At 41.9% G+C, this 27,860-nt stretch overlaps 1 protein-coding gene across 2 annotated transcripts in view; it reads left to right on the forward strand.

The window, feature by feature from the left end:
• Positions 1-17,918, forward strand: part of SLC38A4 (solute carrier family 38 member 4) — a 62,019-nt gene extending 44,101 nt beyond the window's left edge. For both annotated transcript variants that reach the window (XM_087723540.1, XM_014073363.2), the window contains 12 exons: positions 945-1,018; positions 1,680-1,772; positions 6,011-6,092; positions 6,181-6,263; positions 6,368-6,426; positions 8,597-8,878; positions 10,999-11,078; positions 12,470-12,570; positions 13,033-13,157; positions 14,670-14,814; positions 16,701-16,798; positions 16,887-17,918. In XM_087723540.1, the coding sequence (XP_087579666.1) occupies positions 945-1,018; positions 1,680-1,772; positions 6,011-6,092; positions 6,181-6,263; positions 6,368-6,426; positions 8,597-8,878; positions 10,999-11,078; positions 12,470-12,570; positions 13,033-13,157; positions 14,670-14,814; positions 16,701-16,798; positions 16,887-16,988 (1,324 nt within the window). In that variant the 3' untranslated portion in view covers positions 16,989-17,918. The remainder of the gene's footprint in view (positions 1-944; positions 1,019-1,679; positions 1,773-6,010; positions 6,093-6,180; positions 6,264-6,367; positions 6,427-8,596; positions 8,879-10,998; positions 11,079-12,469; positions 12,571-13,032; positions 13,158-14,669; positions 14,815-16,700; positions 16,799-16,886) is intronic.
• The last annotated feature ends 9,942 nt before the right edge of the window (positions 17,919-27,860 follow it).

Consider the following 27,860-nt stretch of genomic DNA (forward strand, 5'->3'; position numbering starts at 1 on the left):
TTCAATCTAGAATCATGATGTTTAATTTGGAAATGATTGAAATAATTGGATTTGATGATTGGTCTACCAACAAATATACTCTCAGTACTCTCAGTACTCTCAGTATTTAAGACTAAAAAATTGATGAAACAAATGTTCAAATAGTGAAGTTTTTAAAAATAGAGGATGAAAAACAGCTGAAAATAAAGGCTGAAGTTAGCTGGCCAACATGCGCATGTGTGCTGAAGCTGACAGGGCAATGCCTTGCGTGCCCTAACAAATGGCTCCGTTGGCCATTATGGTTCTAAGGCATTGATTCATGTCTTCATCATATATCACTCTTTATTAAATAACAAATGTGTTTTATATGAGCCTAAATTCGAAGTAAATACTGTATGAGTGGCTATAATGTCAAGTGAAGAGAAGGGCCAAACCTCTGTTTTAAAGTATATATAATTCTATACGACACACAGTAAGAAGGCAAATACTTTTACTACAGAGTGCGCTTTTAGGAATACTTATGAACCTCATTGTGACTTTATCATTGCTTCCCTCAAATTTTCTTTCATCATTTCTTTTTTATATATAAATAAATGTTATTAATTTTCTATTGTTTTCATTTGTTAGTGCTCAATAAACATCATGTTGTCTGGATATTTAATTTGCTTAACAATACAGATTACATTCTTAATCTCCACCCCTTTTTTCCAACCACTGGTAAAATAAATTCCATGTTTGATAATATTCTATGTTTTCTTTCTGTTTAATTTTCAATGTAAGTCTATACATTTCTGCACAATCTAGTATCTCCCTAATTATCTCTTCATCTTGCGGTATTTCTTCATTTTTCTTTCTTTCTTCATTTTTGAAGCTACAATAGCACCCCTAAATTAAAGTCTCTATAGAGAACTGGAAAGCCTTTATTCATAATTGTTTTTTCATTTATATTTCCATATGTCTTTCAGAATCTTACTCTTCAGTGTAGCACTAATGTCACTTTATTCAGTACATCTACTACTGAAGACAGCCAAAGAAGGAGGTATGATTTACTTAATGTGGGGAGGGGGGCAATATTTTAAGTAAACATATTCCAACTCTTAGAATATCAGGCTCCCCAATATGACATTCAATAATCACAACTATTTTTACTACACATTATCATCAGTGCTATCATTCTACCAATAAGATCCTCAAAATGACTATGTAGTGTTGTTAGCTTCAGAGATTGACAATGAGCATTTACTAGAAACTTTTTAAATGTATCATAGCAGTGATTCTCAACCTGTTCTTCCCCTTAAATGCCTTTTGTGCCACAGACCCTCAAGACTTAACTCAAGATTTAAGTCATAACATTTCTTCAAGCCTTCATGGACCTCCTATGATGACAGTTTCCAAGACCATAGCTTGAGAACCACTATATCTTGGGAATCAGATGCAGCCAAAAGAATGTTCAGTTTTGTGTCGTTTCATTTCAAAATGGGACTGCATCCTTAGGATACTTTACCCAAAGTCTTCCTAAATCCTAAATCAGAGCCAGCATTGAATGGTAGCACAGTAAGATTTTAGTTATGTTTTACCCTTTCCTAATTTTAGTAGAAAAAATTTAAGTATGTACCTATTTTAAATTAACCAGTGAACTGTTATAAAGATTCAAATCAAAACCAATGGATCAAATATTTTGTATTTCCTGTTGATCCTAGGCTCACTAATATATGAAAAACTAGGTGAAAAGGCATTCGGATGGCCTGGAAAAATTGGTGCTTTTGTTTCTCTCACAATGCAGAACATTGGAGGTAAGTTGGAAATGATAGTTGAGAAGGTTTAAAATAGGAATGTTTTGTCTAATGATAAAAATTGGAAACAGTTGTCTACCGTTGATATCATCATAATCTTGAATTAGATTGAATAAAAATAAATTTCTTAATTGTATTGCCAAATATGGTATACAAGATATATATATATATATATATATATATATATATATATATATATATATATATATATATATATATATATATATATATATATATATATATATATATATATATATATATATATATATATATATTTCATTTCATTTCATTTCATTTCATTTCATTTCATTTCATTTCATTTATTTCCTTTATTAAATTTCTATGCTGCCCAATCCCGGAGGACTCCGGGCGGCTTACAGAAATGAAAAAAAATTAAAAAGAATTATTAAAAACAATTGGACACAACAAGGTTAAAAAGGGAACACAACACCCACCCAATCAGGAGGGGGCTGGACCTCAATCAAGGGGTCAACAGCCCCAAGTCTGCCAGAAAAGCCAGGTTTTAATGGCTTTGCGAAAGGCCATGAGAGTGGGTAGGGCCCGGATCTCAGGGGGAAGCTCATTCCACAGGGCCGGAGCGGCAACAGAGAAGGCCCTACTCCTAGGCGTCGCCAGTCGGCATTGTCCTGCTGACGGCACCCGGAGAAGGTCCATCCTGTGCGATCTTATTGGTCTGAGGGAGGTATGTGGCAGAAGACGGTCTCGCAGATACCCGGGTCCTAGGCCATGTAGGGCTTTAAAGGTGATGACCAGCACCTTGAATCGTGCTCGGAGACCAATGGGCAGCCAGTGCAGCTCGCGGAGGATAGGTGTAATATGGGTGTACCTTGGCACACCTAGAATCGCTCACGCGGCTGCATTATGGACTAATTGCAGTCTCCGAACACTTTTCAGGGGCAGCCCCAAGTAGACCGCATTACAGTAATCCAGTCTTGAGATGACGAGGGCATGAGTGACTGTCTGAAGTGCCTCCCAGTCCAAATAGGGCCACAATTGGTGCACCAGGTGAACCTGGGCAAAGGCCCCCCTGGTCACAGCCGACAGGTGGTGTTCCAAGGTCAGCTGTGAGTCCAGGAGGACCCCCAAATTGCAAACCCTCTCTGAGGGGGGGAATTTTTCTCCCCCCAGGGTTAAGGACGGACTGGATGGACTGTCCTTAGGGGGCAACATCCACAGCCATTCGGTCTTGTCAGGATTGAGTGCAAGTTTGTTCACTCCCATCCAGACCCTAACAGCTTCCAGGCACTGACACATCACTTCCACCGCTTCACTGAGTTGGCACGGGGCGGACAGATACAACTGAGTATCGTCCGCATACTGGTGGTATTTAATCCCGTGCCGATGGATGATCTCGCCCAGTGGCTTCATGTACATGTTAAATAGGAGGGGGGACAGGACCGACCCCTGTGGCACCCCATAATTGAGGGGCCTAGGAGTCGACCTCTGTCCTCTGACCAACACCGACTGCAACCTGTCGGAGAGGTAAGAGGAGAACCACTGTAAGACGGTGCCTCCCACTCCCACCTCTTCCAGCCGTCGCAGAACGATTCCATGGTCGATGGTATCGAAGGCCGCTGAGAGGTCAAGGAGCACAGAGGCCCGCCAGAGATCATCGGTCAGTGGGACCAAAGCGGTTTCGGTGGAGTAGCCAGGCCTGAAACCAGACTGAAAAGGGTCTAGATAATCTGCTTCATCCAAGGTCCATTGGAGTTGGAGGGCCACCAGCTTCTCAACAACCTTCCCTAAGAAAGGGAGGTTGGAGACTGGGCGATAGTTTTTAAAAATAGCTGGGTCCAGAGAGGGCTTCTTGAGGAGGGGTCTCACCATCGCCTCCTTAAGAGGCCATGGAAAGGATCCCTCCATCAAGGAGGCATTCGTAATTCTCTGGAGCCAGCCTCGTGTTACCTCCCTGCTGGTCGAGACCAGCCAGGAGGGGCACGGATCCAGTAAACAGGTGGAGGCACTCATCGCTCCCATGGGCTTGTCCACTTCATCAGGGGTGACAAGCTGGAACTCATTCCAGAAAGTCTGAGCAAGACCCTCCCTCGGTATCTCGGCTGGTTCTATCCAAATGGAGTCCAGGTCTGTCCGAATCTGAGCGATTTTGTCCGACAGAAACTGAACAAACTCCTCAGTTCGACCCTGCAAGGCATCCCCCGTTTCCCCCCCCCCATTCAGGAGCGGGTTATCCTAAACAGGGCGGCTGGGCGAGATTCTGCAGACACAATAAGAGCAGAAAAATGCGCACATTTTGCCGCCCGTATTGCCACAAGATAAGTCCTAATAAAGGCTCTTAGCAGTGTTCGGTCGGATTCGGAGTTACTAGCCCTCCAGCATCGCTCTAGGCGTCTTTTTTGGCGCTTCATCTCCCGGAGTTCCTCAGTAAACCAAGGAGCCCTCCTGGATCCACTGCCGGGGAGAGGCCGCAAAGGCACAATCCGATTCAGGGCCCCAGTCACCACTATGTTCCAAGCGGCGACCAGGGACTCTGCCGGATTGTGGGCAAGAGAGTCAGATATCTCCCCAAGCTCCTTCTGAAAACTCAACGGGTCCATCAGGTGTCTGGGGCGGAACCACTTAATCAGTTCCACCTCCCTGAGGTGGGGGAAGAGCTTCCAAAAATCAAGCTTCAACAGGAAGTGATCCGACCATGACAAGGGCGAGATGTCTATTTCCCTTAACTTGAGATCACGTCTCCACTGCCCCGAGAGAAACACTAGGTCAAGCGTGTGTCCCGCTCTATGAGTCGGACTCTGGATTACTTTGGTCAAGTCCATGGCTGTCATGGAAGCCATGAACTCCTGGGCCCCATCAGAGCGTTCGCCTAAGGACGGCAGATTAAAATCCCCCAGTACTAACAGTCTGGGGAACTCAATCGCCAACCAGGCTACTGACTCCAGGAGCGCAGGCAGGGCTTTTGTGGCGCAGCTAGGAGGTAGGTACGCCAACAACAAGCCCACTTGAACCCCTAGGTCCAACTTCACAAGAAGGGACTCACACCCAACAATCTCCAGAGCAGGGCTCCTGTAAGGTGTTAAAGATTCCCAGATAATGATTGCCACTCCCCCACCCCTTGACTGGTGTCATGGTTGATGGAGCACCTGAAACCCTTCTGGGCACATTTCAGAGAGGGGGACTCCTCCCTCATGGCCCAGCCAGGTCTCAGTAATGCATGCCAGGTCTGCCCCCTCGTCAAGTATTAAGTCCCGGATGAGGGGAGCTTTCTGGATCACAGACCTGGCATTTAGCAACAGCAACCTGAGACCAGGGCCCTGGCTTCTCCTGCCACCTGGTCCTTGAGTTGAGCTTACAGGGCTGGAACGAGGGATCGCTGTGACGTAGCGAGCCCTCCTTCCCCGGTAATGGCTAGCCCTGTAGCCCCCGTCGTATCTGCCTCTCCCGCACATGACTGGAATGCTCTGGCCCACCCCCATCCCAGAAGGCCCTTTCCCCCCTCCCACAGCTCCCGCTCCGCCCGGCAGGGCACATCTATCACTCATTCTAGGATGAGGGGTAGGCCTGGGTCCCCCTACCACTTCTGCTTGTGCACTCAGTGGGGGAGGCACCAGGCCACGCCCTCAATCCTCTTAAATGCACTCTCAATCACTCTCTCATATATATAATTTGAATAGCAGCTGAAAACTAATATTAGAATAACACTTGAGATGGAACAATTGAAAAATGACATTTAGAAATGTAAAAAGAATGCATAATTTACATTGTCCAAGTAGCATTTTTCTAACTGAAAATACTGTTTTGTAATTTATTATACTTGTATGTTGCTACATTTGCTATAAGACATTCTGGATTTCCAGCAAATTATAGCATGTCATATGGATTGTGTGATTACAGAAAAGTATTAATGTATGACAAGCAATGGCTAATGTTTGCATGTGCGTTTAAATGCCTTTGGAAATCTTTTTTAAAAATATATCCTAAATCCTTGATTAGGATCTCTGTCCTATAGGTACTTTTAGGTGGCGGCAACAATATCACACAAATGTCACAATATACAGTACACTCGTTTCCCAATGTCTTTACAAGTATGTAAACACACAACATTGTTATACATGTCTCAGCATTGTTCATCCCCCCCCCAATGTGAAATTTAGCATGATAAGCATTTCTGTTTAACTGAAATTTTAATCAACTGAATTTTTTGTATGTCCCATTTCAAGCAACCTATTCAACTAAGATAACATGTTTCTCATTCATAGCAATGTCAAGCTACCTCTTTATTATTAAGTATGAACTGCCAGAAGTAATCCGTGCATTTTTAGGACTCGAAGAGAATTCTGGGTATGTTTTTGCTTATGCTTATTTTTATATATTTATTAAAAACCATCTATTTATGAGATTAATTAATTCATATTTTATTTCAAACTAGAGAATGGTATCTGAATGGCAACTATCTTGTTATATTTGTGAGCATTGGAATTATTCTCCCCCTTTCACTACTAAAAAATTTAGGTAAGCAATTACTTATTCAAATATATAGTTTATCTTTAACAAATAGAAAATTGTACTATCATTTCATTCTTCAAATAACTATACATTCACTTATTATTTTAAAGGTTATCTTGGTTATACAAGTGGATTTTCGCTTACTTGTATGGTATTCTTTGTCAGTGTGGTAAGTATTTATACCAAATGTAGAGAAAATGTGCACAATCTTTACATCAGTCTTCTCTAATTGATTCCAGAAGGTTTTGGAACTAGAAGTTCCAGACATCTAATTCCCACAACACTGTCAAACTATTTAGTAAGGCTGCATTACTATTATTCTTCTCATCTTTCCTATTATCTATCTCCTTTTCTACTTATAACTATAATTTTATTGCTTGTATCTTTACAACTTATATTGTTTTATTTAGTTTCCTAGTATGATTTATGTTGCTTGCTTATGTAGCATCCTATGACTATCACTAAGTGTTGTATCTTATACTTTATGATGAACGTATTTTATGATGACTGTGATCATCACATAGCTTTTATGTACACTGAGAGCTTATACACCAAAGACAAATTCCTTGTGTGTCCAATCACACTTGGCCAATAAATAGCAATAGCAATAGCAGTTAGACTTATATACCGCTTCATAGGGCTTTCAGCCCTCTCTAAGCGGTTTACAGAGTCAGCATATTGCCCCCAACAACAATCCGGGTCCTCATTTTACCCACCTCAGAAGGATGGAAGGCTGAGTCAACCCTGAGCCGGTGAGATTTGAACAGCCGAACTGCAGAACTGCAGTCAGCTGAAGTAGCCTGCAGTGCTGCATTTAACCACTGTGCCACATCTGCTCTTAGTTTTAGTTTAGTTTAGTTTAGTTTTATTTGTCATTTATAGGCCACCCTTTTCCCTGAGGGGACTCAGGGCGGCTTACAATTCGTGGGAAGGAGTGCAAGACAAAACATAAAATATGTGAATAAAATAAAATAAAACAGTAAAACACAACATTCATTCAGCATTCGGGTGGGGCGGATTAGGATCTTATGCCCAGGCCTGACGGGATAGCCAGATCTTAAGGGCCGTGCGGAAGGTCTGGACAGTGGTGAGGGTACGAATCTCCACGGGGAGATCGTTCCAAAGGGTCGGAGCTGCTACTGAGAAGGCTCTCCTCCGCGTAGTCGCCAGTCGGCACTGACTGGCGGATGGAATTCGGAGGAGGCCCAATCTGTGCGATCTGATGGGACGGAGGGAGGTAATCGGCAGAAGGCGGTCTCTCAAGTACTCAGATCCACTACCATGGAGGGCTTTATGGGTGGTAAGTAGCACCTTGAAGCGCACCCGGAGATCAACAGGTAGCCAGCGCAGCTCGCGGAGGATAGGTGTTATGTGGGCGAACCGTGGTGCACCCACAATCACTCGCGCGGCCGCATTCTGGACTAGCTGAAGTCGCCGGATGCTCTTCAAGGGCAGCCCCATGTAGAGCACATTGCAGTATTCCAGCCTAGAGATCACAAGGGCTCGAGTGACTGTTGTGAGGGCCTCCCGATTCAGGTAGGGCCGCAACTGGCGCACCAGGCGAACCTGGGCAAATGCCCCCCTGGTCACAGCTGACAAATGATGGTCGAAAGTCAGCTGTGGGTCCAGGAGGACTCCCAAGTTGCGAACCCTGTCTGAGGGGTGTAAAATTTGACCCCCCCTGCACTGTGAATATTTACATGTCATGTGCAATTAAACCATGGCAACATCTAATGTTTGTGTAGTATTATTTTCAGCAGACTGTGTTTGTCTATTGTTGTGACTTAGATGAAGTTCAGAGCACATTTTATGACCAATTCATGCACAACTCTGTGTAATCCCAAGGGGTTCACATACTTTTTCTTGCAACTGTACATATTTCTGTTTTAATCAACAATAAACCAAATAAGTCTAGCAAAATCTTTATAATATTTTTGTCTTAGTTACTGATATCCAGGCTGGTTTTTCTTTATTGCATTGTTTCTCAAAACTGAAGTATCTCTGCAATTGTAAATTGCATTAAATGAAATTAAACATTAAAAGATATACTATGTAAACTTTAAAAATAGAGATCATTTCTGGCAAATATCCAATGGCTGCATTATTCAAAACATATTCATTGGATAATAGTGATGTGATATTCTAGCCACATAATAGCCCAAATCTAATTCTGGCACCATGTTATATGCAAATGTACTTGTTGTTTTACTTTTCTGACAATGCAACATTGAAATGTAATGTCTGAGAAAACAGTAGTTGAAAATCTTTATAACGAGATCAAGTGCTTTTTGTGATAAATGAATACATGTTTTTTCTTCTCTATATTTATAATAATTTAGGTAATCTACAAGAAATCCCAAATAGCCTGTCCTCTCCCAGTCTTGGACAATAAAGTTGGGAACTGGTCCTATAATGATACTGCAGTTCTGCTACATGTAGTGGGGTTACCAAATGATTCTGCTAATTTGGAATTAAATTTGATGATGGACAGCACTAACAAACAATATTCTTCAGTTTTTGAAGAAACCAAAGCTAAGCTACATCTAAGTGGAGTAGAATATGAAGCCCATAGAGAAGACAAAAACAAATGCCAAGCCAAGTATTTTATGTTTAACTCACGGGTAAGAGCCTGTTATCATATATCCAACAGAAAATAACCTCTATAAATGTTGATCTTCTCCATTAAAGAGTGAGTTCTGGAAATTTTAAATATGTGAACTATATTGGTCACTGCTGAAACCTGAATAGTGGCCATATGTTGTTGTATCATGGTTAGAAGAATATACAGTAGAAGCAATAGTCCCATAACCAATATTGTCCTCATTCTCCTACTTTCCAAATTTAACATAAGATATGTTTGAGTCACTTCCTTTCAAAATAGATCTCTGGCTACCACCTTCTTGGTCTAACTCTGTTCATCTGGGCTTCTGACTTGCTTAGAGCTTTAACATTAATTATTGCATCTTAGCTATCAGAGGTGGGTTCCTACAGGTACAGTTTGGTTCAGCTAAATAGGTAGTAACTCCGGTGGACACATGGCCATACAGGTTCTATTGGCGGCGCCATAGTCGCCACCATCTTGTTTTTTGCTTCTCCACAGAAGCATTTTTAGTACTGTGTATGTGCCCCACCCTGCCCAGTCTCTGCTCTGCAACTTGCCTGCCTGAAGCGCTGTGCCCCTGATCTGTCTGCCAGGTAAGCCTGCAAGTCATGGCTTAGCTAGCTGCCCTGCCCCCTTCCATGCAGCCCGCAGCCCTGCCATGCTACTCTGCCTTCCATGCGGCCTTCCCAGCAGTCCTCCATGCCCACTTGCCTTCCAAGGTTGGCGTCCAGCTCAGCCTGGTGGCCTTTGGGAGAAATGCAGATGCTGCACCGTGGCTGAGAGGCGCAGTGGTGCTTTGGGAAAGTAAGTGGACATCCTGGGGCTGCTGCACATGCTCCTGCCCCATTCTGCAAAGGCAGAGCCCATGCTTCAGGGTAATCCAAAGAGGGGAGGGGAATGCTGCAGAAAAGACTGCCTTCCACCTGGGCCCGCATGTCTCCCGTGCCAGCTCTGTGGGGCTTCAGACTCTGAAGCAGCCCACTGGCTTCCCACTGCAGCCCTTGGTGGAGACACAAGGACTGCTCTGGGGCTGACAGGGCAGGCAGTGCACATGTGCAGCAGCCCCAAGGACATTCACTTGGCACCTGCCCTCCTAGAGCGCCACCGCCACCGCCTCTGCCCCTCTCAGCCCCAGAGCAGATGGGATGGTTGCATTGAGGGGAGGAGGGGAAAACGCAGGGGGAGCGGGCAAGCCAGAGCCTGGGCAGCCCCAGATGGGATGGTTGCATTGAGGAGAGGAAAATGCGGGGGGAGCAGGCAAGCCAGAGTGTGGGTGGTCGCAGATGGGATGGTTGCATTGAGGGGAGGAGGGGAAAATGCAGGGGGAGCGGGCAGGCCGGAGTGTGTATAGCCGCAGATGGGCGAGCGGATGCGGAGCAGAGCGGAGGGGATAACTGCATTGAGGGAAGGAGGGGAAAACACAGTTATGTAGGACAGCCACCTGTCTGCCTGGGACCTGCTTCTTCCTCTCCCAGTTCTCTCTGCATGCCCACTTTTATTCCTGCAAAACATGGCATCAGCCATGAGGAGGAGAAGCAGGGCAGGCAAATGGAGGCTCCGTGTGGAAGGCGAGAGTGCAGCGGTGGGGAAGGCTGACTGTCCCCCATGTCTCAGAGGAAGGAGGCAGGGGTGCCGGCATGGGGCTCACTTCCCTTACTGCCCCCTCCTCGCCAGCTACAGCTGGGGCCCCACCTGCTCTGCTTAGCTGGGTATCTGTTCATGAAAGCGGCAAGGGGGCAAACAGTGGTGAGTGGTAAGGGAAGTGAGCACTGGGCCACCATACCTGCCTCCTTCCTCCAAGAACCATGGCAGTGGGGAAAGTGAGGCTTCTTTGTCAGCTTCCCAGCTGGCAAAACAGAAATTTTCACAGTTCTGTGGGTGTGGCTAGGTGGGGGTGGGGGGCATGTGACTGTATGTGCATGAGTGATGTCAAGGTAGCCATGCCCACTCAGCCACATGTCCCCCCTCTCCTAGCCATGCCCACAGATCCGATAGTAAAATAATGTGAAGCCCACCCTGATAGCAACCCCTTACAGGGTTCAGGAAATTGAATTCAGGTTGCCCAGGAAAAAGCAAGCCCAGCATTAACCAGAACTGTTTGTTTGTTTGTTTGTTTGTTTGTTCGTTTGTTTGTTTCAGACTGCCTATACAATACCAATTCTGGCATTTGCATTTGTATGCCATCCAGAAGTATTACCTATATACAGTGAACTTAAAAAGTAAGACTACTCACAGATTTCCTCTGCCTTTTTTTTTCATAAAGACTGCAATTTTTCCATAGCAAAACGCTACTATTTATTATTTCTGTTTCACTTTTCTTTGGTTTATTGTTAATTTGTCATTTCATTTTGTACTGTAATAGTAACTTACTGATTGATTAGTGTATAGGCAGTCTGTGGGTTAAGATCAAACTTGCAGACAATTTGTATTGATTAACAAGCTGCATATTACTAAAAATGGCAGACAGCCTTCTTCTTTCTCACGTTGACAAACCGCTGAAGCTGTGCAATGTTTTCATGAACCGCTGAAGCTGCACATTTTTATATACATTGTGTTTTCAGTGGTTCATGAAAATATTACATTTTTCTTAACCATGGATTACCTCTATAATATCAAGGGAAGATAAGCTTTCTTTGGGACACTGGTAACACTTCTGTTTTTGGATGTACTCAAAGCTAGTGTGACCATGAAGCAACAGATCTTTAATGACAACATAATCCCACCCTCAACCATTTCAGCCAAATTTGTCAGTTATTTCTTCCTACTGGAGGACAAACCTACATTTAACTCCTTTTTCAACTGGGCTTCCTAAGTAAACTATTTTCTCAGTTGTGGCATAGAATATTATTTCTTTGCCAGCAATGAAGTAAGAGTTAACTGATAGTCCTTATGCTTTCTGTGTATAAAATAACTTGAAGAATTGCACCATTTCATTCTTAATCTCAACAGAAAAATAAATTTCAATTATTATTATACTATTACAGTATTAATATTTCTTATCATCCATTAACCAGAATTGTATCGAGCCTCCTTAAAAAGGGCAAGTATAATCTCCAGCTATTTATTTTTAAATAAAATGAATAAATGAAGTTATATACAGTAAATGACTCAGAATGACATGGTGATATAGGGAAATTTAAAGTTGTGAAATCTTAAGAATTCATTCCCACTTCACATTATAGTTCCTAAAGTTCCTTTAGGCATGACAGAAGTCTGGTATAGAATTAATAACCAAATGAAGCCACTTGCTGTACTGAATACATGAAAGGCTGAAAGAGGGGTCCTTGGTATTCTCTGAGCTTGGTTGTTTTCTTGCAGATGTTTCAGTATCCAAACTAGGTAACACCATTAATGCTACTATTAGGTGTAGCACTGATGATGTTACCTATTTTGGGTAATGAAATGTCTTCAGGAAAACAACCAAGTTCAGAGAGCACCAAGGACTCCTCATTTTGATCCTCAGCTACAAATATTTTCCTTTAATACAGCTGAAAGAGCCACAAGGTAATCATCAGTTTCTCTCCCTCTCAATCTTTCTCATATACATATATAAAGCTACATGAATAAAATAATCCTACTAGTAATTAACTGTCCATTGCTATATTCTCAGCCGATCTCAAAAACGGATGCAAAATGTTTCCAATGTCTCCATCATGGGAATGCTCATCATGTACCTCCTCGCTGCCCTTTTTGGCTATCTTACTTTCTATGGTGAGTTTAAGCTGATCTGAAATGCTCAACATATCTGTTCAGGTTTCATATTATTCAGAATCTGTTTGCAAGGAAACAGATTCTGAATAATCCTTGTAATAGCTATTTCCCTTCAGTGGATTGTTGTTGTTGCTGTTTTCTAAAAAAAAAATCAGCTTTAGTTTGCTATCTATAAAATAATTGTGCACAGTAAGGAATTTATTTTACCTGAGCAATTTAATATATCAACTTCATATGCTAAAATCAAGGTATTGTTTGATTCTCTTCTACCATAGTTAATCCCTAAAGCAAGGAAAAGATAACTGAATTCTGCACAACTGCCCTAATGATGAATATATTGCAAATTAGCCTCCATGTCGGGATTTTTGCTGTTTATTAATTCCAAACTGTTCAAAGTGAAGGTATACCATGTAATGATGAAGTTGCTTGAGAAAACTTATAGAGAATGTTCTTTTTTATCAGGTGAAGTAGAAGATGAATTGCTTCATACATATAGGAAGGTTTACACCTTTGATACTCTACTCTTGATGGTTCGTCTTGCAGTTCTTGTGGCTGTGACTCTCACTGTACCAATAGTCCTATTTCCAGTAAGTCATTTTAAGCAAACTTTAAGCAGCCCATCCATGATGGTGTTCTGCCCCCATACCCTCTTGTAATCTACTTCAAGAAATTCGTGTAAAATAGGTCTGTTTTTTTAATGACAATGTGACATGACATTAAAAACCTTATAGAATATTACAGACAAAAATCTAGAAAGGTAAATTTAAGCATTTAAAGGGGCTATTTTAGATTTTAAAAATTATTTCAGGAATTGAATTAATGATCTTGACCTATTAAAGAAATTGCTCTGATCACCAGAGAACTCAAGACTCATAGTTCCAGTTTAATACGGTAGCCAGCTATAACCTCTTCCAAGATACGCCATTCTGAAAAATGAACATATACTAAGCATTACGTGACCATAAGCACATTATCTTCTCTTACATGGGGATATTCTTCCATTGGCGTTTTTCCCCTAAAATCCCATTTAGGGAAATATATTTTGTTATTATCTATGGATGCTACTATTTTGACTAAACTAAGATCAGCCTTGAGTTTTAATACTGTTTATAGAAGAAATGCTTGTGGAAAAATTTATAACCTAAAGGAACAGTCTCCATGGTACTAAAGTCAGTGAGAAAATAGCTACTGATTGTTTTTACAGACTCCAAGCTGATGCTATTTTTTCATGTTTGGCATCTGCACTTAAGACTTTTTTTCCCCTTTTAACAAGTCAAGCGACTTCACCGTAATGTTGGCCACTGGAGCAGCTATTAACCTTTTACCTAGTAGTTATCCCTATATCTACATAGCTGCTATAGAAATGCTGTCCAGGCTTCAGATATTTGCAGAGCAGGCCAAACAGAATCATATATCCACATTTATTTTTCCAGATGTCTCTTGTAGATAGAGTGATAGAATGAAATTATATTTAATAGACATATAGAACAAGCAAAAGTCCTTGCTTTAGTAAAAGAAGAAATTCTATAAATTTGATTACTGCAACTATAAAGTGAATATTCTGAGATGCTTATGAATAAGATATCTCCTTTATGGATTTCACTGGTAACTATACTAATATCCTTATCCAAGTCAGGTTTCATCAGTATCTTTTTTAATAAGTAGAACTACTGTGTCTCCCTGAAAAGAAGACAGGGTCTTATTTTCTTTTGACCCCTGAAATAAGCACATGGCCTTGTTTTCGGGGAGGTCTTATTATTTTTGAGGTACAGGAGGCAGCGAGCCTGGTCACCTCATGGCTGCTGCTGTGTTGCAGTATTTTCAGGTAGGGCTTATTTTAGAGCATGCGCTCAAAAGTCTAATTGGACTTATTATGCGGGGAGGTCTTATTTTCGGGTAAACAGGGTAATAAGTAGAACTTATTTTTGATATTTTTGTATTATTTTTAACATTAGATATTCTGTATCAAAGTACATTTTTTTATTTATAAAACCTCGGGTTAAAAAGGGCATATTTACAAAGATGTAAAATGAACATTTCTTGCTACAAAATGTTTAAAGGGCATAATAAAACTAAAATATACTGTTGTTTTTTTATAGATTCGTACATCTCTTACCACACTCTTGTTCCCCAGAAGACCTTTCAGTTGGATAAGACATTTCCTCATTGCTATTATTATTCTTATATTTAATAACCTTTTAGTCATTTTTGTTCCTACTATTAAGGACATCTTTGGATTCATAGGTATGAATGCTTTCTCTTGCTCTCATTGTTTTAAAGAAAGAATATTGACATGTTCATTTTTGGCAAAACTCCTTTCTCTAACCTGGATCTGCTGGATCTAGAATCCCTGCTAAATTATTGTGGACTCTGAGAAGTTCTTTTTTTTCTCAATAGAAGGGAATACTTATAGCTTGGGGTTGAACTGAGGGGTTGTTGGTGCTGTTGGAGATTGGTTGTTTTCTTGCAAACGTTTCATTACCAAACTAGGTAACATCATCAGTGCAAAACAACCAAGCTCAGAAAGCTGTTGTTAATACAGAAAGGTAGATAAGATTCCATCTTTCCATCTTGGTGTACTTATAAGATGGGAGTCAAAAATGTTAAAATGACAGCCACAACTATTTGACCAAAGCGCCACCCATTTGTTCATGCATCACAGTGAAATAATGCATTACCTAGAAAGGAACAGTTCTTCAGTTGTAAAGTAAAGGTAGCCATCTTGATTTTTTTTTCTATCCACCCCTATGGTCACCCATGCTTTTATTCCTTATAACAACTAGGAGCCTTTCATACAATTATTTTTGCATAGAGGAAGTGAAACATCCTCCTCTTGTTCAGATGCCAATCCAGAGAAGACTCCACACAAAACTTCTAGATTGGGTCTAGATTTTTAGATTTCAGGATGAAGACTTTTAATTATTTCCACAATTGATCAGGTGTTTGGATAATAATGGGAATAATTTTGGAGGAGGAAGGAATGAGTAGACTCCTAGTGTTCTAGATTATAACACCAGATGACTTTTTGAAATATATTATCAGAGCCTTTCTTCTTTTCTAGCATATCATTTGTAAAGTTTAAAATTGTTTATTCTTGCATTTTAATTCCTCATTCTGTTTTGGCTTTGGTATTTATAGGCATTGTTATTATCCTGTCACTACAATCTACTTTGGGAAATATTTGTCTAATAGAAAAATAGACCCATAGATACATTCATAGAAATGTCAGGTATTGTAATAGAAGATTCTCATTGGATATGTTTAACTTCAGGCAATAGAATTTACTGGATACCTGATAATATAATATTAAAAATGCATGTTCAGAAAACAGTAATTTTAGTTGCTGCAATCAGTCAGATTGGAGCAACAACTACAACATTGAAAATTCAAATTTAGTATTAGGTCCCCTGGGCTACAAGAGAGCAGTTGTTTCTTATCTAGCATTTGAGTAGAAATGTTCAAGGGATCTAATTTAAGTGAAATAGAGGAAGGTTGTATGCAAGGGTTTGTTACCAAGCTTATAATGTTAGAACCTCCAAAATTGGAGTAGTTATCTTGTCAAGCTACAGCCCAGAAGTTGGCAAGCTATAAATCTCACCTCTCCAAACAATGAACCATCTAATTGAGAATAGGCAGGAAACATTAAGATAGATCAGATAAATTAGACTTTTATTATAGATAAGAATTAAGAGACATGTACACAATAATTTATCTTCTGATATGTAAGACAAAGTATTTAAATACTACTATGTTTCACAGCAGTGTTTCAGCAACTTTAAGGATTCACTCCCAGAATTCTTCAACCAGCACTAAAGTTGCTGAGATTGAAAAACACTGCTGCAAACTTTAAAGTCTTTGATTTTTGAATCAATTGAGAATTGATGGTTTGCTTGGTAGTGTTGGATGACAGACATGTTTATATAATAGCCAACTTTAGCATATAAGTGCTAGTTACCACCTAACTAGATTCAGCCCTTACCTTTGCAGAGAAAACATTGGCATATAACTTGCATGAAAGTGTATATGTTACTGTGCTTTGTAGAGAAATTAACAGTAATAAGCCTCTCTTTTTTTAAGCCTTTTAGCTTGCTTTCATTTCCCAAACAGTAAGACTATGTTTCCTACTGTAGGTGCCTCTGCTGCAACAATGCTGATTTTTATTTTGCCTGCTGCCTTTTATCTTCGGATTGTCAAAAAAGAGCCTTTGAGGTCACCTCAAAAGATTGGAGTGAGTCATTCAGATTTTTTCAATTATTGAGCTACATTGTAGCTTTTCCTACTAATTAATTGTTTTTACTATACTTTCCCAATTACAGGCCCTGATTTTCCTCATTGTTGGCATAATCTTTATGTTTGGGAGCATGACTCTAATTCTCTTGGATTGGATTTACAACTCTTCACATTCCAATCAGCATTAATTTGGAAGGAAATTGTTTGTTTTTCTTTGCCATCAAAGTGGTTGAATTTCATTAGCCATGTGCAAGCAAACAAACAAAAGACTTTTGACTATAGAAGAGGACATTACTTCTAGTAAATGGCAAGATTCCAAAGTCTTTGTTAATACCACTAAATAGACCTAAAGTGGATTAAATCTCACTTTGGTGAAGGATGGTTATTTATGCATTATCACATGTGTCCTTTTTTTTGGACCAGGACAGAATAAAAATGTGAAGTTCCCTGGATCTAATTATGTATATAATTAGACACAAAGACTGTTACCTTACTTTGGTTTAGATAGCTTCTATTTCTAGAAACTATTTCTAGAAACTAGAAAAAAAAGTTGTCCAGAAGTGGGGATCATTTGTGTGTGTGTGTGTGTGTGTGTGTGTGTGTGTGTGTGTGTACATACTCAGTACATATAATGTATGTACATAAAGAAAAATGAAACTATTATTTTAAATGACTAACTATAACTTTAATAAGTACACTCAAAACAAGATATAAAAACAGCATCAATTTCTGAAAGTATTTCACTTACTCATCAATAACTTACATTAATTATAGGAGTGCCCACTACAGAAAGTGAGCAAATATGATAAATTCTTTATTATGCTAACTTTTAATAATATTGTTTATTACAAAGATTGACTGCTGCTGTGGGATGAAAAAGGGCCCTTTTCTCTGCAGCTGTGGTTTAGAGAGAGTATTTAGGCCATTGGATAGTTATAAATGACTATCAGAATTCTCCAATTTATGGAACTGTACTCAAAAGATAAATTAAATCTTAGCCAACTAAAGCTGTTCCTACAGCTGTTTACTACTACCAAAGTATACTTTTATGATTGTATTATGTTGTCAAAAATGAGCATTCTCTGTCCCACCAATAAATGTAAAAGTTTTTATAGTGAGTTTCTCTGCTTCAATATGATGTCAATAATTGCATAATAAGGATATCTAATCATGACAACTGGAATGGACTCATATGCAAAAAGAGGCTGGTTCTAGTCGGATTTCTATGACAAGTATATTTAACATTTATCAAACTGATCCTTCACATGTAATTTTGTTTTGATCTTAATTATTTACGAAACTGGAACTTGGTTTATAATTTGTCTTCCACAGTAGTTCAAACTGATTTAACACAATCACATAGACTGTGAAAGCACACCAGGTAGTATTGTTGCATTTGTATTTGATAATATAGACAGTACAGCATATTATAAGTATTGATGTATTTGTTCTATATACTGTAATTATTTGTGTAGATATTTCTTTAGCAAAATTTCCTGTATGGTTTAATGTTTTGATTTTTATATATGCAGTAAGTTTGGGTAGTTGTTGCTTTAATATTCCCAAGCATGATGCTACTTAGATGCAGCACTGTTTCAATGAGCTCTAAAAGCTTCATTTCTCCAATACATGGTTAGAACTTTCTGAAAAGCCCAGAATAATACCTAAATAAAATGAAACATCAAATGTTACTACAATAAATGAAAATAAAATTAAAGGATGAAAGATTTATTTTTATTGATCTATTGTACAAAGTGCTGTATTATTTTGAACTACATAAACTACACCTGCAATTTGGTTTCAGGGTTCACGTTTATTTTCCACACCTCTTGTGCTACTGATTATGACTTCAGTCATGAGTGACATATTTTCTAGATACTCTGATATGAAAAACAGAAGCTTTTACAGTATTAATCTCTGTTAGATCTCTGTTTATATAGATAAATAAATGAGATTTTATATTGTTAGGATTATCTATTTCCCATCATTCCCAGTATGTTGCACTGTCTTATTCAAGACCAAACCGATCTCTCAGCAAAGGTTTGTTACATTTCAAAGCAAATGATCCCCTATTTCCTTTACTTTTTTTTTAATTTAGGGGATCGTGTGCTGTGAAATAAGAGGACTTGAACAGTGTGTTAAATGTGGTTGGCATGCATTTGGCAAGCTAAGTATAATTTTCAAGAACAACTTCTCCCTATACCTAAAGAGAAAAGTTTTCAATCAGTATGTGCTATCTGCTCTAACATATGCCAGTGAAACATGGAGACTAACTTCACAGCCGATACAAAAGCTATGAGTGTCGCAAAGAGCCATGGAAAGATACATGCTCTGCATTACAAGACAACATACCGTATATACTCAAGTATAAGCTGAGTTTTTCAGCCCACTTTTTGGGCTGAAAAAAGCCACGTCGGCTTATACTCGAGTCAGTGAAAAATTTGCCCGAAATGGAGGAGAAAAAGGGGCGGGGCCATGCCGCTGGGTGACGCTCGTGAATGGCCCGGCGCCCGTGAGTTTCCCCTCCCTCGGTGTCAGTTTGCCGCGCAGCGCGCACCGCACCATCCCCCCTCCTCACGTTCTAATGTAATGCAGGGCTGTCTTATGATTCCCCTTCCTCCCCCTCCTGCTGCTCTGCAACGATGTCCCACCTCCTCCTTGTTATGGCAAGCAGCCACATAACGATGTCCCGGAGCTAGTTTACTGTTTTTCTTTGAAATAAATATCAAAAACATTATTGGTATCTATTTTTATTTTTGAAATTTACCGGTAGCTGCTGCATTTCCCACCCTAGGCTTATACTCGAGTCAATAACTTTTCCAGTTTTTTGTGGTAAAATTAGGTGCCTCAGCTTATATTCGGGCCGGCCTATACTCAAGTATATACGGTAGTAAGGCCTGCACATGGATTAGAGAACAAATGAAAGTATATGATATCATCAAGAGAGTAAAAGAATTGAAATAGAAATGGGCTGGTCACATAGCAAGAGGAACTGGTGGCAGGTAGACCAAGGCAGTCATAGAATGGATCCCACTTGATAAAAAGTGTCCATGAAAAAGAACTAAAACAAGATGGATCAATGACATCAGCAAGTATTGGCAAAAGAAAGTTCAGGACTATAAGTTGGAAACATGTGGAAGAGGCCTTCATCCCGCAGTGGTTACATGATGATGATGATGATGATGATGATGATGATGATGATGATGATGATGATGAAGAAGAAGAAGAAGAAGAAGAAGAAGAAGAAGAAGAAGAAGAAGAAGAAGAAGAAGAATTAAAATTCTGCTGAATTTTGCTTTCCAGAAATTTAAGTATGTTTGTGCCTCCAACACTGAAAGCAATGATGTGTAAAATACAAAATTGTGGGTTATTTGTATTATCTTATTAAGAGGACTATTTTAAAAGAAGATACAATGTTGTATTTTCTAATAGTCTGAAACCAATATCTTTAAATGTGCATATTGGACCATTACTACTGAATAACATTTTTAGCACTGGGAAATGCAGAAATGAACAGTTTACTAATTTTTGGCAGGTAAAGCTGGAATTTTATTGCAAGGTATACAACTGTATAAAATTTTGCTCCATATATTTTATTTAAGAATGAAGACTCCAAAAGAGCAGTTTCACAATAGGGTACAATAATAGAACACATTAGCATTGTAGGGAACAAGGAAATTCAAAAATAAAATCCTTTGTATTGTCAATTATTGGAAATTAGTCATGCTAAAACTGCACCTAGCCAGGAAGGGGTGGGAAGAGGGTTAATGTATTCTTAATAGATGCCTCAGATTAGTTGTAACCCCAGAGAACCTATCCAATCGGACAAAATGGGAGGGATGAGGCATCGCATTAGGGGTTGTATATAAAATGTCTTGCTTTTGAATTCAGTGGTGTGGTTTTTGCCTTAGAAATTCCTGTTGAAATCTCGCTGAGACCCACTGCACATTGCAAACTGCCTTTTTTATTTTATTTTTTATAATAAAATTCTTTTCTTATCATCCAAATTTTTTATGCAGAATTATTCCCAACAGCATTTTTCCAACATTATTAAAATGAAAAATGAAAATTGAACTGGATGATGATGATCTCTTTTATTCATTAAACATGAAACTCAGCCAACTGAACTTTTAAAAATGTGTCACAAATACCATTGACTTATTATTATATACTTTATTCATTAAACATGAAACTCAGCCAACTGAACATTCAAAAATGCATCACAGATACCATTGACTGGTGCTAATGGTTGATACTGTTTGCTGCCATCTTAGGTATCAACCAAATACATTCTTAAAATATAAGATGTTCCAAGTAGCACAGTTTTTTGCAGTTCCGCTGGTGTTATTGCAGGAAGCTGCAATTTGTTGATGTATCTTGTAAAATTCTTGGAATGGTGCCAAGTGCCCCAAAGATAAGGTGACCAGCTTTTGGTGGGACAGTCCCGCTTTTGAACAATTTGTCCCACGTCCCGCAGCATTTTTAAAAAGTCCCAACTCTCCGGATGCCCCTCCGACCCTCTCCTGAGGCAAAGGCAGAGCTCCTTTGGCCTGCAAGCTTATTCCGCCTGGCCCCCGAGTCTTGCTGCGGGGCGACCAAAGAAGCATGTTTTCCAGCACTTGGGAAAGACTGCCCCACCTCCCACGCCCCTCGCCTGTCTCCTTCGGTCGGACAAGCCCACGTGTCATCGCGCAGCACCGGAGCGTGCGCCCCCTGCATGGAATCCCCCACCCGGGTTTCTCTCCCCCCCCTTTTTGTCAGGGACGGAATGGAGGCGTCTGCCAAGTGATGGCTGCTGGTCCAGCTGGGGCTGCTTCTGACTCGCCTTCCAGGTAAGAGCCGGCAGGGGGGGGGGGGTCGCCATCTCCCATAGGACCTATCCTCCCCCCCCCTCTTGCCTTTCCTTCTGCTTGCTCCATCCCAGCGGAGGCTGAGCCCGCCTCTTATTTGGACCTCCTGCATCCCCCCCCAAACCGAGCACCCCATTTCAAGCAACGAGGGGCACCAAGCAGGGCAGGGTTGCAAACACCCCCTTCCCCCCAAGGCTGTAGGCGAAAGCTGCTCTCCCGTTCCTGCCCTGACTTCCTGGAGCCATCTCTGTGGAGGTCCTTTTTGGCGTTAATGCAAAGCCTTGAGGGGAGAACAGGGCGCGCCCAGGCACCTGTCTTGGACTGCCCCTGAATCAGGAACGCTGGAGAAGGGGGCACGGATCGCTGGCTTTTTAAAACAACTTTTTGGAAGGAGGATGGGTTGAGTACTGAAGGCATCCCGGCTGAAATCACTTTTAAAAAAAGCCATTTAAAAAAATCCCACTTTTAAGGCGGTGAGCAGATCTAATGCTCCTTCCGACTCCCCACAACAGAGAAAGGGAGGGGGGGAAGAAAGTTAGGGAAAGAAGGAAGGAAAGAAAAGAAAGAGGGAAGGAAAGAAGGAAGGAAGGAAAGGAGGAAGGAAGGAAGGAAAGGAGGAAGGAAGGAAAGAAGGGGGAAAAAAGAGTGACTGGCCTCATTTCATCCAAGCAGGTTTTCATGCCTAAAATGGGACTAGAAACTCCTGATTTCTTGTCTGATGCCTGAACTACTACTAGGCAAACTGACTCTCTTATCCATATTTGATCTACTGTGACCAAATATCTTCCAAATCGTGCCAGGAAAGCAGCTCAGCACAGCTGCATTGAGCAACAGGAATAATTTTTACGGCTGTATAGTTTCTCCTTTTGCAAAACTAGCAGATTAAACAGCAAACTCGCCACAAGATTGCAAGTAACTTCTAAAACTTCTCCTCAAATAGCAGTTATCTGAAACTACCCAGTGAGCAGAGTTGGGTAGTTTTGATATTGATATTATTGTATCTCTGTATAAAGCCATGAATTTGTTATAGAAGTCATAGACAAATAGCTGTCCTTTGGGGTCATTACAGGTGTTTGGAATAGAAGAACATGGGTGTTTTCTGATATGGAAGCATTTTATATAAAACAGAGTGCAACATTGGCTAATAAACAATAGCTCCAAACTTAGTTTTAAATTCATACATTTAAATTCATTGCTATTTTCACATACTATGTGAACGAGACAGTTTTTATATTCCAACACTTCAGGATACAGTGTTAAGCTTATTGCATTGGGAGATTTTGTACAACATTTACTTAAAATATTTAAGCAAAAAATGGTTGGATAGTTTATTGTTTAGAATGCAAGGCAAGCACACTTCATTTTTAAGGGACTGGGATTATTTCCATATACTATACAGCTAGACCTCGATTTACAACCACAATTGACCCTAAAATTTCCATTGCGAAGCAAGACGGTTCCTCATTTCATGACCTTTCTTTCCACAGTTGTTAAGTGAGTCACTGCAATTGTTAAGTGAACCATGCAGTCATTAAGCAAGTTTGGCTTTTCCCGGTCACTTTGCTTGTTGGAAACCAGCTGGGAAAGTGACAAATGGTGATCGCATAATCCTGGATACTGCAACTATCATGAACACATGCCAGATGCCAAGCAAATTTTGACCATGTGGTCATGAGGATGGTGCAGTGGTCATAAAGGAGAAAAACAGTCACAAGTCTGGGCTTGTGCATGTGCGAGATCCGGATGGCTGCCTGGCTTTCTCGCTCTGTAGAAGCCAGGGAGAAAAAGACTCTGGAATCTGCCACAACTTCTTAAATAAAGGTCCCCTGGAAGGACTGGAACCCTAGGGAGTGCGAGAGGATTGGTATTTTAAAGAATGGCCGCTTTCGGGCGTTTTTCAAGTGGTGAAACCTCGGTGGCTTGAAATCACCCACGCTGCGCAGAGGAGAAGATGACGGCAGCGTTCTATCTTAATTTCTGGCGTTTGGACCTTACTCTAACTTGATCCAACTGAGCGGTGAGCCTGGGGACCCCACTATCTATCATCGCCCCAAAAAGTTGGGGATTTATCGGGGCCTTTTCGGGACGGGCGGATCAGGCGGCTGGCTGTGGTTGCCGCTGCCGTAGCCTTCCTTGGACGCCCCCCCACCCCTCCATCCTGCTCGCCCGTCTCATCATCACAGCCTCTCCCCTTCGCCCTTCTGCGGGTCTGGCCTGGCAAAATCTTTCCTGCCCAGTACTGATGTTCCTAGCCGGCCGTGACCATTTCAGCGGCCCGGATTACACCTTGGAGTGGTGAGGAAGATGGCGGCCCCGTGCTGCTGATAGCAGCGTTTATAACTTTTGGCATTTCAGAGTCCAGGGAATAGGAGAGGAGAGAGGCCTGGATGCTCCTCCCCCCTTCTTCATCTTGCTTGCCTCCCGCCGCCGCAGCCTCGCCCCTTCATTATTTCTGCATGCTGGACATTTTCTCCTTCTGCCACCCTGGCTGCTGTGGAGCCTTGCCATATCCCTACCCAGCACTGACTCTCCACTGCCTTGGCCTGTGACCATCTGTTTTGGCCTGTAACAACTGTCCTCCTCCGACCGCTTGCTACCCACCACTGCCCCTGGATAGATAGGGATAGATAGGGATAGATAGGGATAGATAGGGATAGATAGGGATAGATAGGGATAGATAGGGATAGATAGGGATAGATAGGGATAGATAGGGATAGATAGGGATAGATAGGGATAGATAGGGATAGATAGATAAATAGGTATAGGTACTGTGGGCAATGTCCATCTGATGGTGCACTCTGCCTGGGGGAAGGAGCGATAGAGGTTAGAGTTAGGGTTGGGGGTTGGGGTTAGGGTCGGGTTGGGTTGGGTTGGGTTAAAGTTAGGGTCAGGGTCAGGGTCAGGGTTAGGGTTGGGTTAGGGTTAGGGCCAGGGCCAGGGCCAGGGTTAGGGCTAGGGTTAGGGTTAGGGTTGGGTTAGGGTCAGGAGCGATAGAGGATGGCAGTCTCAGGGGTGAGGACTTGGCGTCTTGAAAACCGACGCTCTCCCTTCCTCCTTTTCGATCTGTTCCAGCCACCTCCAGACTTTGGTCTCCCAGACTTTGGACCTCTTGGAACCTCAGGAGAAGGGGGAGACAAGACATTCCCCTGCACATGGTTCATTATAGGTGACTGTGTTAAACTTCATCTTGATTTGGAGGGTGTGAGACTGGGAAGTCTTGTGGCAATACGGGCGGCGAAATGTTCACATTTTGCCACTCTTATTGTGTCCGCTGAATCGCTCAGCCCAGCCGCCTTGTTTAGGATAACCCGCTCCCTCCTGAAAGGGAGGGACGTGGATGAACCTCTGAAAGGTAGAGCTGAGGAATTTGTCCAGTATTTAACGGATAAAGTCGCTCGGATTCGGACAGACCTGGACTCCAATTGCACGGTACCAGCCGAGGTACTGGGGGAAGGTCTTGAGCGGAATTTATGGAATAAGTTTCAACTTGTCGCGCCTGAGGAAGTGGACAAGGCCATGGGAGCGGTGAGTGCCTCCACTTGCATACTGGACCCGTGCCCTTCCTGGCTGGTTTCAACCAGCAGGGAGGTGACACGTGGCTGGATCCAGATGATAATTAACACCTCTCTCCAGGAGGGATCCTTCCCGCTCCTCCTAAAAGATGCGGTGGTGAGACCCCTCCTGAAGAAACCGTCTCTGGACCCAGCCATTTTGAGCAACTATCGTCCGGTCTCCAACCTCCCCTTTGTAGGGAAGGTTGTTGAGAAAGTGGTAGCCTCTCAATTCCGACGGTCCTTGGATGAAACTGATAATCTGGATTCCTTTCAGTCCAGTTTCAGGCCTGGCTACAGCACAGAAACTGCTTTGGTCACGCTGATCGATGATCTCTGGTGAGCCAGGGATAGGGGTCAGTCCTCTATCCTAGTGCTCCTTGACCTCTCAGCAGCCTTCGATACCATCGACCATGGTATCCTTCTGCGACGGTTGCGAGAGATGGGAGTGGGAGGTACCGTTCTTCGGTGGTTCTCCTCCTACCTCTCGGACAGGTTGCAGTCGGTTTTGGTCAGAGGGTAGAGGTCGACCCCTAGGCCCCTCAATTATGGGGTGCCGCAGGGCTTGGTCCTGTCTCCCCTCCTATTTAACATCTACATGAAGCCGCTCGGCGAGATCATACGGCGGCACGGGATTAAATACCACCAATACGCGGACGATACACAATTGTATCTGTCCGCCCCATGCCAACTCAGTGAAGCAGTAGAAGTGATGTGCCAGTGCCTGGAGGCTGTTAGGGTCTGGATGGGAACGAACAAGTTTGCACTCAATCCCGACAAGACTGAATGGCTATTGATGTTCCCTCCCAAAGATTGGCTAATTACTCCATCTCTCAGTCTGGGGGGTGAAATTATATGCCCCTCAGAGAGGGTTCGCAATTTGGGAGTCCTCCTGGACCCACAGCTGACTTTAGATCACCATTTGTCAGCTGTGACCAAGGGGGTCTTTGCCCAGGTCCGCCTGGTGCACCAATTGCGACCTTATCTGGACCGGGAGGCACTTCAGATAGTCACTCACGCCCTCGTTAGCTCAACTGGACTACTGTAATGCACTCTACATGGGGCTGCCCTTGAAAAGTGTTCGAAGACTTCAGCTGGACCAGAATGCAACTGCGCGAGCGATTGTGGGTGCACCTAAGTTCATCCATGTTACACCTATCCTCCGCGAGCTGCACTGGCTGCCCATCGGTCTCTGGACTCGCTTCAAGGTGCTAGTTATTATGTATAAAGCCCTGCATGGCATCGGACCTGGGTACCTGAGAGACCGCCTCCTGCCAATTACCTCCCAAAGACTGATTCGATCACATAGGCTCGGCCTTCTCTGGGTTCCATCTGCCAGCCAATGTCGGCTGGCGACCCCCCGGGGGAGAGCCTTCTCTGTTGCTGCTCCAGCCCTCTGGAACGAGCTCCCCATGGAGATCCGGACCCTTACTACCCTCCCGGCCTTCCATAAAGCTACTAAGTCCTGGCTGTTCCAGCAGGCTGGGGGCTGTTGAGGTATCCAGCCCCGCTTCAATTGTGACTGTTGTGCATTTTAATATTGTTTGTATTGTCTTATTTATCCCCTCTCCTGTTTTATTGTGAGCCACCCGGAGTCCTTCGGGAGTGGGTGGCATACAAAACCAATAAACGAAATGAAGTCAGAAGAGCAACAAAGATGATTAGGGGACTGGAGGCCAAAACATATGAGGAACTGTTTCTGGAACTAGGTATGTCTAGTTTAATGAAAAGAAGGACTAGGAGAGACATGATAGCAGTGTTCCAATATGTCAGGGGTTGCCACAAAGAAGAGGGAGTCAAACTCTTCTAGAACAAGAAGCAATGGGTGGAAATTAATCAAGGAGAGAAGTTGTGAATGTTCCAACACTGGAAGTTTTTAAAAAGATGTTGGATAACCATTTGTCTGAAATGGTGTAGGGTTTTCTTCCTAAGCAGGGGGTTGGACTAGAAGATCTCCAAAGTGCCTTCCAACTCTCTTATTCTATTCTAACATATACTGTTTTAAAGAAGCACAGAGGGAACAATCCTCCAGGCTTCAATTATGTTGCACCGTAAAGGGCTTCTGGTCCATTTAAGTGATCACTCTTCCTTTTCAGTTTGTCAGCTTTTAATACTTTGGTTTTATTAAATGAATGTTAGCATTCAGAAGGTGCCTTCACTATGTCCATCTCTCCCCATCAAAATTGTGCTCTCCAGGAAATAATTTTATGGGCCTGGGAGGCTGCTAGCATTTTCCATTAGAAAGCAGTAAGCCTTGTCTCAAAATTTGATCTATACAATGTAGATTGTTTTTGGCTTTGTGTGATTTGATTGAGACTCTTTATCAATTGCAGATTGTAAGCAATTGTTTCTTTCATCACACCAAAGCCAAAGCAAAGAAACCACATTGATGAACCATAATACATAAAACTTTTGCTTACCACCAGAGCCCCTGAGAAGGATTAATTACTGATCTCTATTAATTCTAAAATGTTTATTGAAAAGTCCTGCATTCAGAAGGCATACATCTTTAGTAGAGGTCTATTGGACTCTTTCCATAATGCCTAAGAGGGGAAACCAGGGAAGGGATGCAACCACTCAATGAAAAAATTCTTCTTGTAAAAAGCAAAAAATTACAAACATTCTGTATGATTTTTTTTACAGTTTTAAGTCTGTAGAA

The sequence above is a fragment of the Thamnophis sirtalis genome, unplaced genomic scaffold (assembly GCF_051295495.1).
Source record: "Thamnophis sirtalis isolate CommonGarterSnake01/CBP01778 unplaced genomic scaffold, rThaSir2_p1.2 scaffold_9, whole genome shotgun sequence".
NCBI lineage: Eukaryota > Metazoa > Chordata > Lepidosauria > Squamata > Natricidae > Thamnophis > Thamnophis sirtalis.